The sequence below is a fragment of the Dipodomys ordii genome, unplaced genomic scaffold, assembly GCF_000151885.1.
Source record: "Dipodomys ordii isolate 6190 unplaced genomic scaffold, Dord_2.0 Scaffold44, whole genome shotgun sequence".
NCBI lineage: Eukaryota > Metazoa > Chordata > Mammalia > Rodentia > Heteromyidae > Dipodomys > Dipodomys ordii.
The window spans coordinates 5070057-5093754 of NW_012267260.1; the positions used below are offsets into that span (position 1 = coordinate 5070057).

Genomic DNA, 23698 nt, shown 5'->3' on the forward strand with positions numbered 1-23698 from the left:
GCTGTTCATTAATAATCGTGCTAAATTAAATCCCGATGATATTGGATGAAGCAAAGCACCAAACTGCTAAGTATGGAATAAATCACACCTTTTTCTCCCCTTTACCATCCCATGTCTGTTTATAGCACCAAAATTAAAAAACAATTCCTAACCTTTAGAATTATTTCCAGTTGGCAAGTTCATGGGTTCACCCCACTCCCCAATAAATTCAGGGTGGCCTGGGCTTGGGACCAACATTCAGATGTTCTCATGCAGTCCGGGTGCTACTAAATTGAACAATGATATAACCACGTCTGGAACTTTCTCCAGGAAACAGAAATAAATATTGTACATGAATTCAAAGAGCATACACCTGCTTCCTTTTTATATCAACTTTTGTAAGTGGATTCTTTTTCGGGCCAGACTTATCTAGAACATGTTGTTGCTCTCCTCTGCCCCCTACCCCCCACCTTTATTTTGGGGATCTGCCAGGCCTATCCTCCCTCTCAGGCCCTGAGCCCGCAGTGGCTGCTACCTCCAGAGTGACACGGAATGGTCTGGCTGCTGAGCTCTCCCAGATGCTCAGGTTTGCCTCCACTCTGCCTCCTGTTTCTGCTTTATTTGTTCGCCCCCTATACATTTCCATTGCTTTAACTCTTGTCCTGAACAACTCCTGTGAGCTGGCCGCTTCACCTGACCGCCGATTGCTCAGCCTCTCTGCCTTCCACCCCAGCGCATAAAACAGCTTAGAAGTAGGCTTCACCCTCTCTTCCTTGGAGCATCTTTCCTTCTGTGGCTAGGTATCTCTTTTGTGATATGCCTGCTTCCTTCCCCTTCTGATTGAAGGGCCCTATTCGCACACCTCACCTTTGGGCTCAATTGAAGAATAAGATTCTCTTTTAGAAGGCTACCCTGCCAAGTCTTCACTGGTGGCAAGTACCTGCAAAACACTCCCTTGGCAGTGTTTGTATAGATTTCAGTGGCCCTCTATTGGGAGGAAGGTGCCAATTTCACCTACTCGGGAAGTGTTGATAGTCACTTGCTGTCTTTCTGTCATCTTTCTTCACTCCCGAGCCTTGGAAACCTGTCACCGACCTGTGCTCCCTCCACGGTTTGTTTCTACAAGGATGGAGTCTCAAATCTGTGAAGAATCAGACCCAATTCTGGGCAGCAAATACCACAGGCTCCTTGGCAAATTCGGCTGATTGTGCTCAAACAGCTCTGATGCTTTGCTTTTGCTCGAATACGTTAGATTTGTGTGTAGTTTTTGTTCACTTTGAGCGTGCGTTACGTGGGGGGCGGGTAGGTGTGGGAAGTGGACAGCAACAGAATATAGCATAGAGAAACCGAATCTAGAACACTGTAGTTTGGCATTGAAAGGCGAATGTCCTTTCTGAACTGTGTCCTGTTCACAGAGGGCTCACGTGCAACCGCTACAGAGGCCGCCAGCATGTCCTTGCTGTCTATCGGCCTGGTTCTGCTGCACCTGTTACCACGTCCCGTGGGAAAAGATGTGTCACCTCGTCGTCTTCACAGGACCGCTGACTTAACCAACTTGAACTGGCATGCTGTCAGGCCAGTTCAGTCAGTCAAAGTCACCCAGTTCAATTACAGATGGCGATCTGACAGCTCAGAGGGTGAGACCCACATGTACATTTCTAACCAGCTTTCTGGAGACACTCAGACCCTCGGACTACCTTTGGGGTGGCAAGGATTTAAATCGCCCTCCATACATTAGTGCACGGATACCACCCAGTGCAAAAGGGAATCGTCTGTCCTTTAAATGCATTCTCCATCTAGGAATCCAAGACGGAGGTAACAGAATTTCTTCAAGTGTCCTTAGCCACAAATAGCCTTTCTAATTCTGCCTCTGGTATCCCACAGTTTTAGAGCAGAGAACTGTCTTCTCACCTCAGCCCCGCTTCTGCTTCCAGAAGGTTCTCAGTGGCATGGAACATACCTCCACTCGACTGCCCAAGCCCGGCTCTCATGGGCTTCTTCTCAAGAGACCCATTTCTAACACTCAGGATTTCCTGCAGGCCAACTACAGATACCTCCTGCCACCAAATCAAGTGTGTGTCACATTCCCAGACAGCTGGACACCTCCCGGGTATCCAAGGAACTCTACCAATACACACATTTGATTCAAACCCATCAAAACTGAAAGAGAAGGAATGGAAAAGGGTTCCTATTTTTACCTCTATCTCATAAGGGCCTGGTTGCTTCTCAATAAACTGGAGTATGAATTCAAAACCTACCCTTGTGAACATCTCTCTTCTACAACGGTATGCATCTTCTTCTCTGATATCCACGGATATTTTGACCTACATTATCCTTTGGAAATTCTTAGCACTGCTAAACTCTTTGTCTCCCTCTCTTAAGTCTTCTCTCCTTTGTTTGCACTGGCTTAGTGGACAAATATTCTATTCCCATTCAGGGAATTGTGGTTCCTGTTGTTAAAGACTATCAAAGGCAGCTGTATGTTTTTCAACTAAATTACATGAGACATGTTGTTTAGTTACCATTTCAGTGATAAATAGGTACAATGTTTGATTCTTGAGTAAAATCTCATTTTAAGAATCAAATAATTGGATTTCACTGTAAAATACATTTCAATCGCCTCGTTCTACTTGTAAAGTATCAAAATGCATTTGGATTTTGTTATGATCCTTATTGTGATTCTCCCTGCTTGTATTATTTTGTAGTTTGATAGTCAAGCACTCTCTTAATTTGAACCACATGCCCAGGTAGTTTGTTTGTAGTTGGTTTTTCATCTAGAATCATACACCAACTTTGCCCAAGCCAGCTTTTGGACCTCAATCCTCCTAGTTTCCTGAGTCATAATAGTATGATTCTTCAAATCCATCTTTTTTAGTTCATAGGGCCTTTCTAAACCCTGTCCTTGACATAGCATGGGATGCCATATCTTTTATTCAAAGCTAATTTCATCTACATCTCAAACTACATGCTAGGTGACGGCACCGTGTTTCCTCAAATCACTGCATACTAAACAAGTGACCCACTGACAGGCTGGTTTACGCAGCCACCTCTGAATTCCACCCCAAGAACTAACACCCTCATTCTGCATCAATCCTGGTAACATCTCTGGTGCATCCCAGTTCTCTGGGTATCTCGGATACGGGTGGAATCAAAGCAGAGAGGACTTCAGTCGTATATTCAAATTAGCAGAGAAATTAGCTCCAGGATCCCTCTCCCAAAGCACCTCATATTTAAACTCTCTTTTCCCTCCTCGCTATGATAATCCTTTCTCATACATGCTTCTCTAAGTTGTGTTAAAGGCCACGCTTTGGTTAAACAGTTAATAAATGAAGAGTGTACATTCTTCCTTTGGGGAATATCTGGGCAAGGCCAACCTTAAACTTCACCTTCCAGACAAATCTATAGTAACCTGAACGTCCTTTTCTCCCGCTTCTTCCCTCCCCTCACTCCACCATCTCGTCCACAAACACATACACACTGCTTGTGAATCAGCCATTTCTCCTTTTCCACACTATTCCTACGCAGGTGCACTTTGAGCCATCATCGACATGCGGTATCATCTTCCCACAATCAATTTCCAAGAACCTCTTCTCAAAAGGTTTTAAAACCATATTTTTCTCTGTATTTTCAAAGCCATTTCTTAATCCAGGCCCTCTTCAACTATAATGTCTTCAACCCCTTAATTAGTCTGATAGCCTCGTCATCTTGATCCTCCTTGCTTACACACACACAATCTGTCCTCCACGGAGCTACCACACTTGTGCACGGGAACATTACAAACTTCATAACTTCCGGGTCTTCCATCCCCATTTCTCAGCATCACCATCTACCTTAATGGCAATCAGAACACACAGGATGCTTCCTCTGCCAGAGACTTGTTCTAAGTGACTACTACATATACGATCTCATCTAACCCTCACACTGAACCTGACCTACTGTCACTCGTGTCTCCATTTTACAAGTCTGCCAATGGCACGGTGCTGGGAGACGAATCCTAGTCATGTAACTCTGTGCTTTAAACCAGCATCGGAAGCTGCCATGTTCTTTTACACTGTATATTAACACATCTTGCCACAAATCACTTGCCTCCATAACCTACTGAGGATTTATTGTATCTCTTCTCTTCGGACTATGAGACTCAGTGACTAGTCCTAGATAGAGTTGTTAACTCTTTTTGCCTTAGTCATGGAGTAATGGCTGTTCTTTGCCATTCAAAGCGATAGCACTCATCAAAGTCTTCCTTATCCTCTACTTCTCAAGAAAACCAAATGATCAAGGAACTGAAGGTGTCAAATACAGAGGGCTGAGCCTTATGGAGTAAAGAGATCTTTGGGGTCTCTTCACATCGGCACCTGAGGAGCCATTTTCTTCCCCGATTCACTTTTCTCATAAGCAGCTATCAAAAGCATAGAAGTGGATTTGATGAGAAAGGCTAAAGTTCCGAGCAGACGTGGAGGAAGATGAGATGGAGGAGCAAGGGAGATACCAGCGCCTGTCTTTAGGTCAGAAGGGAGAATGAGAGAGAAATGGGAATGGAGTTCTATGCAAATCTAGTGTTTGCTAGTATTTATGCTTTCCTCTTTCATTAGCTTTTACAGGATGAGGATCTTCCCTTTGGAATCAATCCATCCATCAGCTCATCTTCATATCTGCATCCCTTTATCTATGAACCTTACAGGTATTTGTTGAAAAAAATGAATGAAAGAAAGAAGCAGGATCACAAAGAAAACACAAAGAAACAGTCCTTGGGAACAGCAATTTCCACTGAATTCATTACCGCTAATAGCATCCTGTTAGGGCTGCCGGATCAGTGACTAGAACTTCACGAGTGGGAAAAGCCATGTGGGTAAAATTGCCAACCATGGGAATTATTCTGTGCTCAATACAAAGATGCAATAGAATTTTCCATGTAGGGATTTCAGAAAAAGCTTGTTCCCCTAGCGGACTCCTGTAAAGAATTATTGCCAAATAGAGTCCAAACTTCTGCTAGAATGAACAGAGAATTCCTATGAAATCCAGAAGCACCAACTAATACCCCCACACATGGTCCCACAAAATGAACCCCAGAGCCTGCATCACTACCCTACACTGGGAAACGCTGCCAAAGGTGGAATAAAATGACATCACAATCTAATAAAGGAAACTTCTTTGCATTTTTTCCCTAATGTCTCAGGCTTAATACAGGTTGGTGAGTCAATTTTTTTAAAGTAAAACCTCAAGTTCCAGGATTGATTATCCTGCCAATATTCCCTAAAGGGGGGTGCTATCATCTCATTTCTGTCTGGTCCCTGGGATTTCCTAGAAAAGCTGGTGGATGGAGAGACAAAGAAAGTGTACACAATATAAAATATATAATATAAGGAGGAAAGCGTGGCCACAATAGAATGTTAACAGCAGTAAAGAGGCAAGTAAGTGAATTCATGTGTCCGTGAGTGATGTGTCCATCTTCATACCTCTTGATGGATTTCCAGCACAGCAGACTTCCGGTCTGTGGTCACAGTGTGCAGCCTGGAAACAAGAAAAATGCAAGGTGAGATAGATAGATGGATAGACAGACAGACAGACAGACAGACAGACAGACAGACAGACAGACAGACAGACAGACAGACAGACAGATAGATAGATAGATAGATAGATAGATAGATAGATAGATAGATAGATAGACAGACAGACAGATAGATGATAGACTGATTGATGGATTGATTCACAGATGATGGATAGGTAGTAGCTATGCAGACAGATATCATATGCCACATTCCCACGTGTGTATATCCTGTCAACTTGACTGCCGTGGAGATTATATGCATAAGACTTGAATTAGAAGAATTAGAGATTAAGTTGTTCAATTTAGAATACACAAAATCAAGTAGTTCTTTCAGACAGAGCTTTCTAAAACCAAACTACTTGTTTAAGATGTATTTCTCTGCCATGAGCATTCTCTAGAACAAAATCTGTCATAGCCCCACCTGCCCCTCAGACAGTCCCTGTGGCTGACGTATGAAACGTGTACTCTCTGGAAAGGCAGAACCGCAAACTAAAGCAGTCACCGATGATAACACTCAGTTACAAAACTTCTATCGCTCAAGCTATAGCCCTGTGTTGCTGGGCATTGCTTTTCCATCTAAGATCAGCCTACCATGTGAAGTACCCTATCACTGACCATACACAGCCTCACAGGTCTCCTTGTAAGCTGAGACAAAGATGTGGGGTCATGGGTGGACACCCCCTCATCCCCTGCCCCCCCGTCTCAATCCCATGTTTTCCTTTCTCAGCCTCTGCCTCACTGGCTTTCAACAATGAAGAATGCACTGGGAGAATGAAAACAGGCCCAAGTCACGTCAACACGGTGTGGCCACCCAACCACTGGCTCCCCAAGACAAGATATGGCAGCTGAACTCCCGGGGTGGGAAGAAGGACAGAATTTCTGACCAGAGGCATGGCTACATCTTTTCCTTTGGTTTATCAGCTTCTACCAAAATCTTCACAAACTCAATGCATGTGAACTCAGTTTATCTTTGCAGGAATGGTTGAAGTTACTCAAAATGTGTTTCCCTAACCTCATATTTCATACATTTGCTTTGATTATTTGAACTCAAAATATTTCCCAAGAAAATCTTCTCTGATAAAGGAGTATTATTCAGAGCTCAGAAAGCCACAGGGCTAGGAGCATAGGGCAAATAGAAAGACTCTTCCCTAACACAACCCAGGATGTGGGCTCTATCCCCAGTGCTGCATAAAAAGGAAAGACAAATGTTAATTGATTGATTGATTGATTGGTTGGTCCCATTGAATGAATTCCATTATTCTGGTAGCTTATCAACTTTTCTGGGACTAGCATCCTATCAGTTCAAGTCATACTAAGGACCTCCACAGTTCTTATTTGCTTTACTTCTTAATGACAACCACGATCAATTAAATTAAATTAAATTACAAAGATGAAAAATAAATCTCTGTTGACTAATTTCTGTCTTTTACTCTTTCCTGAGGTAGGCCCTTTTAAATTCTGCATCTGGACACCTCTGCAGACTGCCTTCCTGGAAGATGGTTTCATGTCTAGCATCCCAAGTCTTATTGCTGATTCTGCACTACTCCCCAACAGAAATTCCATAGCAAAGAAAGAGTCTTTGCCTCCTTCAGCAGAGCAATGGCTGAATTTCATACCAAGGGGTAATGAGGAGAGGTGAGCTGAGCCTGGCTGATTTTTTTCCAGAGGTTTGTGGCCCTAAGTCACTTTCTCCACATAAATTTCCCTCTTCTCCTTCTTGGATTTTGAATATTTATGGGCTGCTCCCATTTGAGAGTGAATGTACAGAACACAGGGCCAGTGTGAGGTGAAATTATGAGCTAGGTGAAATTTGCTTCCAGCTATTCCTGTCAAATTCTCGTCTCCTTTAGATGAAGAAGTATGCCATTATTTTCTCCCCATCACTCTACTAAAATATTCTCTCTACCTGCATTCATAATAAAGTATCAATAGCTGATGAAGGCAAAGTGTTATTACTCCCTAACATAGTTACCCTCTAGCACTTGGATTTAACTATTCTATTCCATAGAAAAGGCATTAACCACTCACAAGACAGTAAAAAACATATGCCAACAATTGTTACCTAGACTTTTTCCACATATACATTATTATTTGTTATATTTTCCTACTATTGTCAGCTCATCCCAATCCTAGGCTGTATGCAGTGAATTTGTCCAAAATGAAAGAGCTATCACAAATAGCTACATTCATACTGGGCTTTTATCTCCATGTTGTAGCTCCTGTCCCCTGCATCACAGCAACAATGGTAATATCACTTTTATTTGTACTTTTTTTATCATCTTTCTCATGTGCTCATGGTCAGGAACTGAACTTCATGAGAGTTCTGTCACTCAAGCACAGAGACGGGACAAGACAAAACCTATACTTCTCATAGCTTTGTGGCTGGTTCTTTTTGCTCCATTGTTCTCTCTACTAATTCAAAGGAAGAGGAATCAATAGATATCCAGACATTAAGTGAGTGCCAAGAATCCTGGGACCATCTCCCCTCCTCCTACCCAATCCTCAACTCAAAGAAATGAGCTATCTGTTTCACACTTGACTCAAAGACCCACCTTGAGTAAGTGCAGAGATTCATTTCAATGACATTCTTTCTCACTGTCTGTCTGTCTCTATCTCTGTCTCTCTGCCTCAATCTCTCTGTCTCTGTCTCTCTCTCTCTCTGTCTCTCTCTCTTACTCTCTCTCTCTTTCTCTTACTCTCACTCTGTCTCCTCTCTTCCCCATCTAGGCTTCCCTGAGCCCTCTTGTTCATTGCACAGGAGGAAATTTTCTTGGTTTATTCTGTAACCAAGGACAGGTACTAAAGCCATAGCATTACTTGAATCTCAATTTCCACATCTGACAAGAAGAAAGTATAACTGGGATCTTGTGAGCATAAAATGGAAAACCTTGCACACAGCCAAAAGAGCACCTCTCTCCTCCTTCTCTCTTTCTGCCAAAGTCCTGTTGCTCTTAGCTACTGGTTGTGGTGCATGCTCACAAGAACAAAAACAAAATCATTCTTTTCTGAAAACTTAATTTTAGGTCAATGCCTTGTGTAAGAGTTTCTCTTGAAGTAAAATGGATTCTGCCACAGATAAGGAAGTAGTTGAGCGCCATTGACACATGGTAGTTGTTCCAGTAGGTGTGGTGTGGCATTTTGATTGTTTCCAGCTCAAAAGCAGAATCACATTTTAATAACAATAAAACAATTAATAATAAAAATAAGAAGTTGTAATTTTAGATATAAGAAAAAACTAGAATCACTTTTCTTACTACCCCATGGTCCAACCCCGATGTGTCATGCTACTTGGTTTCAGAAACTTCAGGTAAAGAGAACAACGAAGTCTTCCCGAAACTACGCCTAGGTGCTCAGCTCTAGTTCTCAGATGCTAGCACCCCAACGAGGCTTGAACCACCCCAGGTTTTGGGAAACCAAGAAAATAAGATTCATTTCCAGCTGCTAAAAAAAAAAGAAAGAAAAAAAATTACCTGAAGTCTTCCAAAGATTTCTTCTTGGTCGCTCTCAAACGACGGTTTTGGCAGCAGGCGAATTTGTAATCGATGATCTGGTAGATGATGGGGTTGTACATGGCGGCAGACTTCGCCAGCAGGGTGGGCACCACGGAGAGCTGGATGGGGATGGAGTCTGGCCTCCCGAAGGCCGACCACACGGACACCACTGCGTACGGAATCCAGGCAATCAGGAAGCCAGCACAGATCAGCATGGCCACCTGACAGGACAAAGGGAGGAGCACCGAGAGACTGGTGAATGGTAAGACTCTGGGAGGACAGGGGTGGAGAAAGACCAGCCACTCCCTCCCACCCCCAGAAACTCTGTCTCCTGTTGGCCCCTTTACTTTACCCATGGGAGCCACTTCATATACACTTCTGGGACATTTCTCCAGAAGCAATCACTCCAATTCCTTATTTCATTGTCCACATTCAATCCACTCTGTGTTCTACATGTGGAAGGGACCAAAACTCAAGATAATGACCCTATACTAATCATGGTTTTGCTGCATTTTTTGGCAAATAAAGAAAAACAACATAATAAACAGAAAGACAGCAGTTCCCCTGAACTTTCCAGTCTCCTCAATCCACATTCACTTCAAGACTTGGCAGATAATGTATGTTCACCATGATGAAATTTTAAATCATCTCCATTTGCCTGAGGAAACTGAGAACCTCTGTTTGCCTTTTGAAATTCTAATACACGTTATCTTCGGGGATTTCTATTAAATATTATTTCTCTTGGGTGAAGTTTTTCTTTAAGCTTGAGTCTCAGATGCTGGAAATTCACTGGCTAGCCAACGAAACAGATTTATTCAGCTTCAATCAAAGCGGTGTGGTTCTATAAAATGAGATTTTTCCAGAAAGTATTCTTCTCTCATACAAAATTATAATTACCTGAAGGCCTCCTCGTTTTTGGACCCAGGAATAATTAGAAATGCAATATTGAACACCCTCATAAATTTTCATCATCTCCAACAATCCATTCAATAATGTACTTCTAATTACTGTCCTCTGGCTACCTACTTGGCCCCTATAAAATATCTCACTTTGGGCCAACAAAACCTTTTAACAAATGCTTTGAGCAAGATTCTATGTCAATGGTTGTAGCAAACTCCAATACACCTTAATACTAAAATGGTCTCCTTGTAGAATGCAACGAACCCTAAGTTAAATAACAGATCAGCGAATAAAAATATAGTCTATTGAGTAAATTAAGATGTTCCATGGAAGATGTAGCATATTGCTGCCACTGTGCCAAAAGTATGTGAAAATTATAATGCTGAGGTCATCATGGTCAGAGGTACAGATAAGAACGAGGGAGGTGTGCACAGAAACTCATGAGCAATTCACTTTGATAGGAGAACGCAACAGAGGGAGGGGAGGCTGCAAAGACCAATTACATTCATGTGGTCAGTGTACTGGGTAACACATTACTCAGCTGACCCTTCACTTTTTGAAGCACTAGAAGATGTATGTCCAGAATACACAATGAGGCCTCTCCTCAGGAAGTTTCACCTAGAAAGCAAAATGAAGCAGGAAAAGAAAATAGCAGGTAAAAAGATCACTATTCCTTCATTCGGCCAACAAGTACTATTGGACATCTCACATGCTTTGTGCAGAGGATCAGGGTACATCTCTGCCCACAAGAGTACAATTTCCAGTCTTAGCAGATTTTTTCAGACAACTGTCTAAATAAAAAAGAGGGGGGAAGGTTAATTAGAGTACAAAATGAGCAAATGAAGTCAAAGCTTTGACTGTTACATAAAGCTTGATTGTGCTGCAGGCCCTAGCCGACATCCTATTCTCTACCATATGCTGTTGCCTTCTGAGTATCTGCACCTGGTCTCTGTAAGATATGCAATGAAACAATTCAAATCAGCCTCCTAGGTAGTGGACATCATTTGATTTGCGATTTTCTGTTTGTCTTTAATCAGACCAGTGGGTCATCTATATTAGTAATCCCAGCTTGCCTCTGCTTCCCTGGAGTTTAATGGAGCTGATGTTCTAGGCATCATGTGACTTAAGGCTGACCAATCAGAGAACTCTGTGCCCTAGGCTATCATAATTGAAACAGGAAGCTTGGCCAGTTTCATTTCTGGAATTTTAAAACTTCTATTTAACTCTGAGTTCCCTTAAACCTTTGGAAGGTGTCAGAATGGCACTATCTGAGGCCACATCGCTCCCTCTTTCTCTCACTCCCTAACTTAAGGTGGGAGGGGAGGGGTTGGGGAGAGGGTAGGAGTCCCCAGCTCAGGGTGGTAACAAGTTGTGTGGAAGACCAGTGGCAAGATATAAAACAGCAATGAAAGCAACATTTGTGATGTTTTACTTCTTATTTTCAGAGTCAATGGCACATAGTTTTATTATAACCAAGTTGTGTGTGTGTGTATATTAATATAAGCGTTTGTGGGGGCAGAGTTACTGGACTCAAGGCAACTTTCATAGCCTCATTCTCTTGTCTATGGAACTACATGTCTGGGGTGAGTAAAAATAAGCCTGGAGACTGAACTCAGTGGCAGACTGCTCACCTAACATGTTTGAAGCACTGGGTTGGATCCCCAACACCATTAAAAAGACAAACCAAACACTGTGGAAGTCAGTATGGAGATCTAAAAAGAAGGAAATAAAGAGAGGACTATTTATGATCAAGCAATTCCACCCTTGGGCATGTAGCCCAAAGACTGTTAAGTCAGGACACTGTAAAGACACCTGCACATCCTTGTTCATCACAACACTATTCACCATAGTCCAGAAAGGGAAACAGCCCAGATGTCCTACAACTAACAAATGGATCAATATCACTTAACAAAATGAATACCAGAAACACGTTGTGTGTGAGGGAAGAATGGATGAATGGAGAGAGGCGTGGTGGGAAAGAGAGTCATCATCTTCCATATACACAAGTGAAAATGGAACTAAGGATCTTGTGGGGACAAAATGTAGAGCACCTGTCTAGAAAGTACAAGGCACCGATTTCAAAGTCCAATACCAACACACACAAAAGAAAATCAAATCTAAAGCAGAACCAGGGAGTAAAGTCTAGATCGGAAAGGTGCCGTACAATATATTTGTCTTTCTGAAGTGAATGGAAGATTTTAAATGAAGATTTTAAAAGTGACTGAAGATTTGAAACTCCACAAGAATTTTAAAAACTGTCATGTTGCATTCCTTTTTCCAGAACTTTCTACTGGGCTTCATCCTTTTATAAGTCTGTCCCTCACTTTTGCAAATTCTAAAACTGTTTTGAATTCCCAGAACTTACCTCCCAAATACCCTTAAAGCAGTTCCAAAAAAGGCACTCACAACATCCAAGTTTTCCTGTCATATTATTTTTTTTTGGCCAGTCTTAGGGTTGGAACTCAGGGCCTAGGCACTGTCCCTGAGCTTCTTTGACTCAAGGCTAGCACTCTACCACTTGAGCTATAGCGCCACTTCTGGCTTTTTCCGTTTATGTGGTACTGAGGAATCGAACCCAGGGCTTCCTGCATGCTAGGCAAGCACTCTACCACTGAGCCACCTTCCCAGCCCTGTTATATTATTTTCTAATAATTTCACTTCTATCACTGCCTTTTGGTTCACTGACAAAGCAAGTAAAACTTCAAATTCTTAAATTAGGCGGGTTTGTGGGAGGATATTCACAGAATATGTGCTTAGCTGCTACAAAAGCATCACACATCTGCAACTCGGTTTGTTTTAAATAAACCTCGCTACAGAGGGCCCCTGGAGACCTCGGTATTTCCCACCTCCAGCTCAAATCTGCCATGAAGGAGCACAAAAGCACTGTTATCCATAATCACCCCATCCAAGCCCAGTGAATGAGCTGATTAAAGCAACAGTGGAGTCACAGGGTTTCTAGTGAGTTCTGTGGGTCACGTGTGGTTTTAGCTCTGCCTCTGGGGGCAGCACAGCCCAGTGGGGGCATCCAGGCAGGCCGGGGGTCTGAGGAGGCAGATACTACCCCACCCTCTCTGGGTGTGTGAGGTCGTGTGCAAGTGTGGGAATGCCATTGGTTCCCAGATACCCTATGACCTCAGCCATGGTTCCACCCCCTTCATGAGAGTGGGACACAAAAAACAGACCCCTGCTGCTCCATGCACAAGTTCTTAGCCAGGTGGTCCAGCTCCTCCCACCAAGTTCCTCCACCCAGACAGGAGTCAGACTTCAGCCGGAAGCTCCGTTGGAAAACAAAATAAGGTGAGAAGACATGGAATGGGTGGGAAAGCAAAAGCTTAAAAGGAGGGCCAGGGTGACAGAATGGAGCAGTGAGTCCTATCACAGAACCCGGTGCACAGGCATTTCAGTGGCTCCGTGGATGAGGTCACTATCTAAAGAGAAGGGCAAAGGGGGAGGTCCTGACCCGCCTCGGGGGAGCCTGTGATTGGCGGGAACAGGAGGATGCCACCATTTGATTCTGCTGCCTTGGGTCTACTTACCAAGTCTGTGGATTTGCTCTTCACCCCTGGGGAAATGTTGTTAAAAAGGATAGTGATGGGGTAACAAACATCAATTCTGAGACTGCTGCTGTCTGCAGGTGGAAAGATGGTCACTGAGACACAGTACCAACAGAAAGTTGGTACTTGACAACTTACTTCATCAAAACAGAAGATGGTGATTTTGAGCTATATTAACTGCTTCGGCAACCTAAGCATGTCTACTTAGAGTTTTCCCTTTCTTCTCTCTCCCCCATGGGATAATAACAAGGCCTCACTCCCTCAAAGCCTCCTCCATAAAACTTACACCAAATACCACCTACATATTCTGAGATCTTCCCTGCACCTGCCACATGCTAACCGATGTGAATCCCTGCTAAAACAGAAAAGAAGAACTCTACATTTCCCAGTTGCTATTTTCTCAAATCTTAAAATAAACTACTCTGGAAACAAGCAAAAGCTGTGATTCAAGTGAGAAGAGCCAAATTAGGTCATGTCACTCTAACACCAATGTCTTGGAATTGTGGTCTAAAACCGAGCACACACATACTCCGTGACTAGCCTGTGGTTGCGTTGAAGGACAGGAAGTGCTGTACAAGTATCCTGCGTGGAGAGGAGAGCAGAGCAGCTTTCTGTTCACTGTGGATGATCCCAGATCCTTAGGTAGGAAGTTGTGGCTTAGAAGGGAACAGATACTCAAGTGGATAGCCAAGCCATCTACCTTCATAGCCCTAGAAGTAATTGGACTACTATAACTACTTTTATAGAACGACAGAGTTTTAAAGACAATCATCAAAATATCGTTGAATTCCTCTTTTCCTTCCACTTTCACAGTTGAGAAAAGTAAAGCCCTGGAAACTTGAGTGGTTTGCTCCCAAATGTACCCAGTACAGAGTCTGAGTTCCAAGAACCATAACTGACTTTGGCTGAGAGGTTCAGGGAAGGGATTTCTGGGAAGGCTTCTGGACCACACAGAGCACACTGGAAAGACCGTACTTAGAATGGAGACTCGGTGAGCAGAAATGATACTCAGACATACACATAACATTGCTTCAGCTGGAGACACTACAGCTACTGCAGTCATGGTTGGGGGGCAGGGCATCTCTCCCAGCCCTGGACCTGGAGTCTGGTGTGGGGCTGGTTCAGGCCATGCTCAAGCTACAGGGGTGGGGGGGGCCTTGGGAAATGAGTGATCCACTTTTCAGGGTGTTAGAAGTTCAGAGCTGTGTAGCTCTGTCTCCTCATAAGGATGGTGAACACTCTCCATCATGAGAGGGATTCGGCCACTGAGGACCCAAATAAATATCAAATGTGGATTGTGCAAGACCTCACAGGGGCTTGGGTGCAGCTGGAGGGACCACTGGCTTGACACTATTCACCAAGCTAACCAGATCCTTCTTTGCTTCTGAACTTTGCTTAGTGAACTTTTAAGACAGGTATTGTGCAGATAAATAAGTCTGTAATTGTACATTAACTCAAAAATTGATCATTTCTGAGAAGGAAATGGAGAGGATTCAAGGAGGCATAAGAAGATTACATCCCATTTTGGAAATAATTCTCTGGAAAGTGCTATTTAAGTTAAGAACACCTAAGAAGAGGAAAGGAAGTTAATTATTGAAAAACAATTATTTTTGTCAGTGGTGGGGCTTGAACCCTGGGCCTGGGCATTGTCCCTCAGCAGTTCAGCTCAAGGCTAGCTTTCTACCACTTGAGCCGCAGCACCACTTCTGGTTTTTTGTTGGTTTATTGGAGATTAGAGTCTCATGGACTTTCCTGCCCAAGCTGGCTTTGAACCATGATCAGATCTCAGCCTCCTGAGTAGCTAGGATGACAGGCATGAGCTACCGGCGCCTGGCTTGAAAAATAACTTTTAAAAAGCAATATGTTTTTGTTGTCTTTCCTTTTTGTTGTCTATGTTCATTTATATGTCTTTGGGAGTATAAGGGGAGGCTCAGAAACGGAGGGACAAAGGGTGAACAAATATAGCAATGATGCTCATTGGGCATGGTGTTGAAAATGAACTATGCAACTTGTAGGTAGGTACAGGAGGGAAAAACTGGGAGAGAACAAAGGAAGGGGTGACACTGTCCAAAAAGAAATGTACTCATTACCTAACTTAACTGTAACCTCTCTGTACATCACCTTTCTAACAGCAATAAAAATCTTAAAGCAATACAGTTCAGTTTTCCCACCAGCTACCTTTACAATCCACAAAGAAGTTTCCCTGAACCTCATCCTTTATTGATAAATGACATTCAGAGAGCAACAAATAAGAGGAGACATTGATGGTAAACAGTATGCTTCACAATCAATGGGGAAAAGCAAAACAAAGGGAGCTGTCCCATCAGGCATGAAAGGGACTGAGGCACTCAGTCCAGAGGTCAAGGGAGCTCTTCACAGTGATCAAGGCAATTAGATTAGCGCATTTAATTGTGTATTCATTCAAGCCATCTTGATTAAGCATTTGAGTAGGTGCCAGGCGGTAGGGTGCAGAAGCAAACTGAATATACACGCTTACTTTTACATTTACAAGAAAAAAAAAGGGCAACAAATACATGGCTCCTCGTGAAAAGTGCCACTGAAAGTGGCATGCTGAGTGCCCTGTGGGCAGGGGGCATCACCGGCCAGAGAGTCAGGAAGCCTCTTTTATAGAAAGGAGTAATGCTGAGGGGAATCCGGGCACCTGCTAGATCTGGGTCCTCACTGGAGGACCAGCTATTGTGTATGATTGACATGTGTTACATGAATGGGAATCAATGAATATAAAGCCAGCATCTGCAGCATGATAATATTGGGGGAGTGGGGGAAATAATGAAGATTTCTGGCATTGTTTTCTCATCTTACCGCCATTTAGCAGTGACGGTGTTTTTATGAATATTTTGAATATTATAATTTTTTTACTAAGAGAAACACCCAGAGCAATAAAACATTTATTTATCAGCTTCTTGGTTTCAAAATATAAGTCTAAAAAATAAATATAGTTTCAAAATCTAAACCTAAATCAATACAGGAGAGAGAGTGTGTGTATGTGTGTCAAATGTAAAGGGTTTTGAGTGGAGTGGAGAAATTCTTTTTGAATATCCATAGCTAGAATCCTAAAGAATTGCAAGCATTAAGATTATTCTGAATAATTTAGGTGATACACATAGTAATCAGAACCAGTTTTCCATTCTATTTGTTACAGAGCTATAGCCCAAAGGTTGTGAGAGGAGTTAGTTGTTGACCTTGAGAAGGTCAATTCGATCTAAGATGAGCACCAGTGTTAGAAGCAGTAGAGCATATGCATTGTGGGCATAGAAGAAAATCTGTGCCTCTCTAGTCCAGGTTCTAACCACACTCCCAATACATACTGACAGGGCTGCGGGAGAAAGAGAAGAGAGTGGGGACACAGCTTACTGAGATGATGTTCTAAAGATATCTCATCGCTGGGATAAGGAACATGCACTAGGCTTCCTAATAACTGTTACTGAGATGAGAAGCAATTAAATATCTTAGCAAAATGGCCGGGCCCATGGGTGATACAACCAAACCAGGATCGCCAGCTCACCGCCATCATGATCTTATGAAAAGCAACCTGGAACATAAAGGTGGCTCTGGGAAGATAAGAAAATCTCTGGTTCTCGTGATGTCAGGAAAATGAACCCTTAGATATGTATTTTAATGTTTTTTCTTTCATGCATGTGTTTCTAATGCATTTATAAGATTATCTCTTTGTTGCTTTGTATGTCCCTCCCCCACAGTATAACCCCTGCTTTCACTATATTTGATGTCAGTATAACTTGTGGAGGAGATGGGGAAAAACCAGTTGTTTAAGGATACAGGTGGATCTGATGCAACAATGAGAAGTACAAGTTGTCATGTCCAAAACGAGCTTTACAATGTCGGTGTGGGGGGGGAAGGGGGTGGGGGGGAGGGGGGAAGGAGAAGGATTGGGCTGAAAAAAATCTTTAAACATATCTATCACAAAAGAAAACATGTGGCTTGGTAAGAAATGTACGCATTATCCTGCCCATGCAATTGTAACCCCTCTGTACAGTATGTTCACAAATAAAATAAAATAAAATTAAAAAAAAAGAAAACTCTGGTTCTCTTGATTTTAGCCTGGCAACTCAATGTGAAACTTGTGCATCCGAGTCATGTGGAAATGTGAAAGTGAAATTACATTGAACCAGAAAGATAAAGTCTATGTTTAATGTCTGTCTGCCTGTTTCTCTGTCTATAGGCCATGAAATTTCAGTCTGCTATAAAATTCAACTAAATCATCACTTTTTTAAACAATTAATTAGAGGGAAATGACCCACATGTAGAGAGGCTACAGGTTGGGTTTTATAGACCAATGCCAGTTTTCAGCTTGCCAAGATCAGCCCAGCAGAAGGCAGACCTAGAAAATAACCCAGCTAGGAATAAAGTGCAGAGAAAAGCAAATGATTTCAGTCCCAGAATCTTGGCTTTTAGACGAGGCTGTTGTGCCGATCAGAAACTGCAAGTGAATAAGCTAGCGTCAGCCTCCAGGCAGCAGCTGAATTAAGAAAAAGACTTCTAAGACTGTAAAAAGTTCCACTATGAGGTAATTTCTTCTTCCTTCACTCAGTAGAAAGAAATCAAGGGTTAGATGTGAATCATGATTAAAAGTAGTTGAATTTTAGGGCAGATGTCACAATAGAAATTTGTTTATACTTTAATGAAACTGCTGCTTTGGGCTGTAGCCAGGATTCCTTAAATCTGTAGGAAAAATGAGAAACTATGATTCCTTTGCCACCTACTAACGCAACCAGCGACAGAACAGGATGCTTTACCTCACTGAATTTCTACAATGACTCAACAAAAAAGGTATTGCTATTCTTGTAGCACAAGAGAGGAAATAGGAAATTCAAGGAAGCCAAGTAGCTAACTCTGGGTCACAAATGAGAAGTTTAGGATAGTATTAAAGGCTGATCTGTTGTCAAATTGGGTGTTCTTTTCCTTACATCGCCATTTCTAAGACACAGCCAAGTATAAAGCTAGGATTTACCCTGGGACTCAACCCCGCAGAAACCATTCTTATGATAGGAAAAACTTCCCACCAGATGCACACGCTGCATCGCATTTCCTCCATGAGTCATTTGAGTGGTAGAATGTCCTTCACAACATTCACAACGCATCTATGCAAACTGGGAGAAAAGCAGCAAGGCCTGTTAGATGATTCATCCCAGTTTTTCTATTTGTGTGGCTATGTGTGGGACTCTGTGTGTGTGGCAGTAGTAGGGTTTGAACTCAGAGCCTTGTACTTGTTACGCACTCTACCACATCCCACACCCACAGATAATCACCCATGGACCCACTTTTATAAAATCGTTAAGAGGGAGCAAGAGAAAGACAGAGACAGAGGAGAAGAATATGACAAAGGCCAAGCTCAGAAGCACAGAAATGGCATAGGATCCCCCCTTGTTGTTTGGTTTTTTGTTTCGTTCCCAGCATCCCCTAGCTTCTCCACCCGTGGCGTTTGAATTGTGCTGAAGTCCAGGCCACCCTTACCTTGGTCAGCTTCATCTCCAGCACGTGGCTGCTGGGAATCCTGCTGTCGAAGTGAGCGACCTCTTTGGACGAGGACTTCACCTTGGCGATGATCTTCACATAGGAGAACACGATCACGGACGTGGGGAGCAGGAGGCAGAAGAAGAGGATGTTCAGGATGAACACCTGACCCGCCAGTGAGGCCTGGGCCAGCCACCAGTCCAGGGTGCACGAGGTGCCGAAGGGCTCAGGCACGTAGTCCCCCAGGCCCACCAGCGGCATGGTGGTCCAGAAGGAAGCGTAGGCCCAGATGACAGCCAGGCAGATGTAGGCATGCTTCCTCTTCAGCCAGACCCCTGGAGGTAGAAAACAGATGTTACTCCCGTGTCATCTGCCCTGCACCCGAACACCTCCCCTCGATATGTCAAATTCCACCTTCAAAGGTTTAGGCACTGAATTCTGGGAGAAGTGAGCAGGTGACAGAACCGAGGGAGACCTTGCTCCAGGAGACTAGCCACAGAGATCGTTGGCGCTACACTGCTAAGAGCTTTGTGAGGGAGAGATGGCAAACTCTGGGAAAATGGGACAGTAAAAGGAGATGATTCGGAAGGCCGCAGTCTGCCTTGGGAAGACATCAAAAAAACACATTGGTGCCAAACCAAGAATCCAAAGGAGAGATGAAAAATCACATCTTACATGTCTTGTCTTTGTTGTTTTGTCTTTGCCAGTCCTGGGGTTTGAACTCAGGACCTGGGCACTGTCGCTGAGCTGCTTTTGCTCAAGGTTAGAGCTCTACCACTTTAAGGTACACAGCACCACTTCTGGCTTTCTGGTGGTTAACTAGAGATAAGAGTCTCATGGACTTTCCTGCCCAGGCTGGCTTTGAACCACCATCCTCAGATCTCAGCCTCCTGAGTAGCTAGGATGACAGGCATGAGCCACCTTCACCTAGCATCTTATTTCTTTAAAACATCCTTCTTTCCTAAAGCTGTTGTGTCTCTAGTATCCTTTGTCGTCCCCAGAGCTGGGAGAGAGGCCGGTGGGCATGATAGCTGGCTAAAGAGAATGACTGCGCTTTGTGATCCTAGAGGTTTTTGAACATTCACGTATTCTTGATAGATGGCCGGGACAGGAGGGGAAGAGAGCCTACGCAGAATGCATTGAGTGCCACAAAGGTGATTCTCTGAAGATAGTTTCAGGACAGCAGAAAGTGAACTCCAGTTTTTTTCCCAGCACGAATTCCCTTAACCAAAAGGGAGTTCCAATGGGAAGAAATAGGGAAGTCATCTTTAAAATATTTGTTTTTAATCACTAGTGATCATTTCCAAAATTCAACTCAACCACTGAAAACAGGTCAGCCGGACTTCCCGCTGCAATCCACACAGGAAATTACCTCCACAGCTCACATAAAAAGCCTGGGGTGTGGCTTTGCACTACTTTGGTTTTATAATATCAATAAAAGCTCAATTATTTCTTCAGTATAAAGTCTGCCTCTCTTTAGGTCAGATTAAGATTTAAATCAGAAGACGAGAATTTTTCTAATTCTGGTATTTAATCTTTTCTCCTAAATGCTCAGAGTTCTTACCCAGGAAGAGGAAGGAATGCTAAGACGGTGTTCGCGGGCTTTGATGAAGGTTAAATGAAATAGTTTAAGGAGCCTACTTTGCAAACTATAAAGTTCTGCTTATGTGTTTATCATTTAGCCCTAACAATAAATTCCATAGATTGTCCCTAAGCTATCTTGTCTCCATTTTTTTTTCAAATACATGGCATTTGGTTTCATGAAATGCAACTTTCTCAAGTACAACCAAATAAATTAGGAGAGCAATGATCGAGTCACCACCAAGGTCAACTTTTGGTCATCCATCACAATGCATAACTCATTGGCAGAGATAATTACACAGACGGATAAGAAGGTGCATAGCCAGACGTATAAAAGCATTCCCGGTGAGGGTTACTTTACTTAGTGAGGTGTGGTATACTTACGTTCGAGTAGGGTGACATGCTGTCAAGTACAGGAGGGAGGAGATTAGCAGATTGGTTCTGTGTTGCTCCAGAAGTCAAAACTAGGACCAATGGGTGGAGGTTACTGGGAGGCAGGTTTTGTCTCAATATAAGGAATAACATTGTAACAACCAGAGCAGACCAATCACAGGATGGGCTGCCTTGTGCAGGAGTAACCTCCTGGACACAGGTCCCTGGAGTTCAGCAAGAAGAGCCCCAGTGGGCATCTCCAGGGGGCGCCTTGCACCTGTTTACCACATTACATGGGAGAAAGGCCTTCACGTCCCCTAGTGGCCTTCCAACTCCTACATTCTAGGGCACTCTGTTTAGGGGGAGGGGCAGGGGTAGGCTTAAGATTTCATTAGATTCAATGATGAAGGAAGATTGCAATTCGGCCTTGGAAGGAGCTAGAACATCCATGCAGCTCCAATCTAGACTTTCGCTCTGCAGTGATTCTGGCGAGGGGCAGCATCCTCTCTTTAGCTGATGCCAAAGTCTAAGCTCAAGCAAATATTGTAAAAACATAGACAGTGGACGTTTGCTTCTCCTCCCACTGCCTCAGGAGGTTGAGCTTTTCTGCCTCCTTGTCTAGAAAGTGTGTCATGAAATCTGAAATAGGTCCGGCATGACCCAACATAAGATGATGCAAAGAAAAAGACCCCATGTCAGCTAGAATGTGTGTGCGGACATCTTGTGGGAAACTTTGATGCCAGCTATCTCTAGTTGAGGTTTTAATTGTTTAGGAGAAGAGATGCACGTTTTGTTTTTCTGAGTACTGGATCATGAAGACAGTAGTTCATGAATCTCCCCACCCCCACAGTGCTCCCCTCCTCACACATGGGCTCCTTGAGCTTGACCACTGCAAGGTTTTATAATGATACCAAGGGAAATTCTACCACACTGAGAGCGATGGGTGACCATTCATGCCTCAGTTTCCCGGGCGTAACCTGTTCCCATGGTTCTAGACACTCTGATTATTAGCTTAATATCAAAGCAAGTGGATACAGAGGGAAGTAGAACTCATTCCTGATTATGTTCAGTTCCCCTTATAAAATTTAGATGCCCTGAGCTTTCTCTGACTGGCTCAGTAAATTTCCAGAACCCCCAGACATGAACATAAGAAAAGTTATTTCTTTTTGTTGGTCATGGGGCTTGAACTCTGGGCTTGGGCACTGTCCCTAAGCTTTTCAGCTCAAGGTGAGCACTCTACCACTTAAGCCATAGCACCACTTCCAGTTTTCTGGTGGTTTCTTCTAAATAAGAGTCTCAAGGATGTTCCTGCCCTGGCTGGCTTTGAACTGAGATCCTCAGATCTCAGCCTCCTGAGTAGCTAGGATGACAGGCGTGAGCCACCGGCACATGGCAAAAATAGTTATTTTTCAATAGAATGATTTACAATATTTGGTCTCTGAAAACAAAGAGTGTATTGTCTTAACCTAGCCTTCCCCAATTTTCCACCTAAAAGTGTGTGTGTGTGTGTGTGTGTGTGTGTGTGTGTGTGTGTGTGGTTTTCATGTAGGAGAAGTTACCTGGCTTTCTAAAGTTGGAGGTGAAAATGTTGGAACGCCTCATCTCTAAAATCATAAGAGCTTGAATCCCAGAGAGGAATGACAAAGGGCCTTGCTCATAATCAGTTACAACATCAGACTTAATGCCCCATCGAGGCAGCATTTTTTGTTTGCTTGCATGACACTGTGTAGTCGAAGTTTCTACTTTATACAAGGAAGTGATACCTTAAAAAAAAAAAAGCAGTGCAGCCAAAAATCAGACATTATTACGAAAGCAGTATTAGAAGAAAGCTACATTGGTATACAGGTCAAAGCCTTCAACATATAATAGAACAGGAGAAGCTATAAATAGAAATAGTCTGGGTCTCTGAGGTTATTAACAATCTTTATTTATTAACTGTGTGAAATACATACAGTTTTGACACTCAGTCCGTCTAACTTTGATTATCAGGGCGGGATAAGAAACATGGTCACTTACCATAAGATAGATAGCAGATTTTCAGGTACCGATCTAGGCTCACAGCAGTCATGGTGATAAGACTTCCACAGCCAAAGAAAAATCCGGCCCATCCATACCAGCGACAGCCAATCCAACCAAACACCCAGCGGTGACAGAAACAAGAGATGATGGTGAACGGCTTGCCTACAACTAAAGCAGCAAGAGCGCGTCATGGGAAGTTCCTCTGACCTCAAACTTCCCTATCCACACAATTCCCTGGGTCTCTCTACCCCTGAAGCCTGGGGCTGGCTGAAGGAACAGACATTATTGCATGCAAGTTTTATGTTAATAGCATTCTGGTAGGTATCTGAATAAACTGAGCTTGAAGACCACCCAAAGTGGTCTGAAGTCACTAATGATTGCGCAAGGGGCTTCTAGAAACAAAAATGCTTTTGAGCAATTATTACTGCAAAGACCCATTCAAAGACACCAGCTTGGGGGAGTGCAGGAGAGACATTATCTCGGTGGGCAGTGACAATCGATTCACGCTTGGTGTTTTCCTAAAGTGGGCCATTCCACAGCTCAGAGAAAGGGGCAACATATTCATGGTGAGTCATATGAGAGAAAATTCCTCCCACCCTACAAATTTTCACCACTGACTTTCCCCAATGCTCCATTCATTTCTCCCTTCCAAGCCTGAGTTACCAACACTATCCGTAGGAACAAGATTTGATATAATACACTTTCATTCAACCACCACAAACGCATTGGCAAACTATGATGCTACTCAATTGGAAGCCCATGAG

The 23698-nt window shown here is 43.2% G+C and overlaps 1 protein-coding gene across 1 annotated transcript in view; it reads right to left on the minus strand.

Moving 5' to 3' along the window:
* Positions 1-23698, minus strand: part of Opn5 (opsin 5) — a 61016-nt gene that overhangs the window by 29340 nt on the left and 7978 nt on the right. The window contains 4 exon segments of the mRNA XM_013019074.1: positions 5433-5487; positions 8995-9236; positions 18963-19297; positions 22932-23102. Coding sequence (XP_012874528.1) covers positions 5433-5487; positions 8995-9236; positions 18963-19297; positions 22932-23102 — 803 coding nt within the window.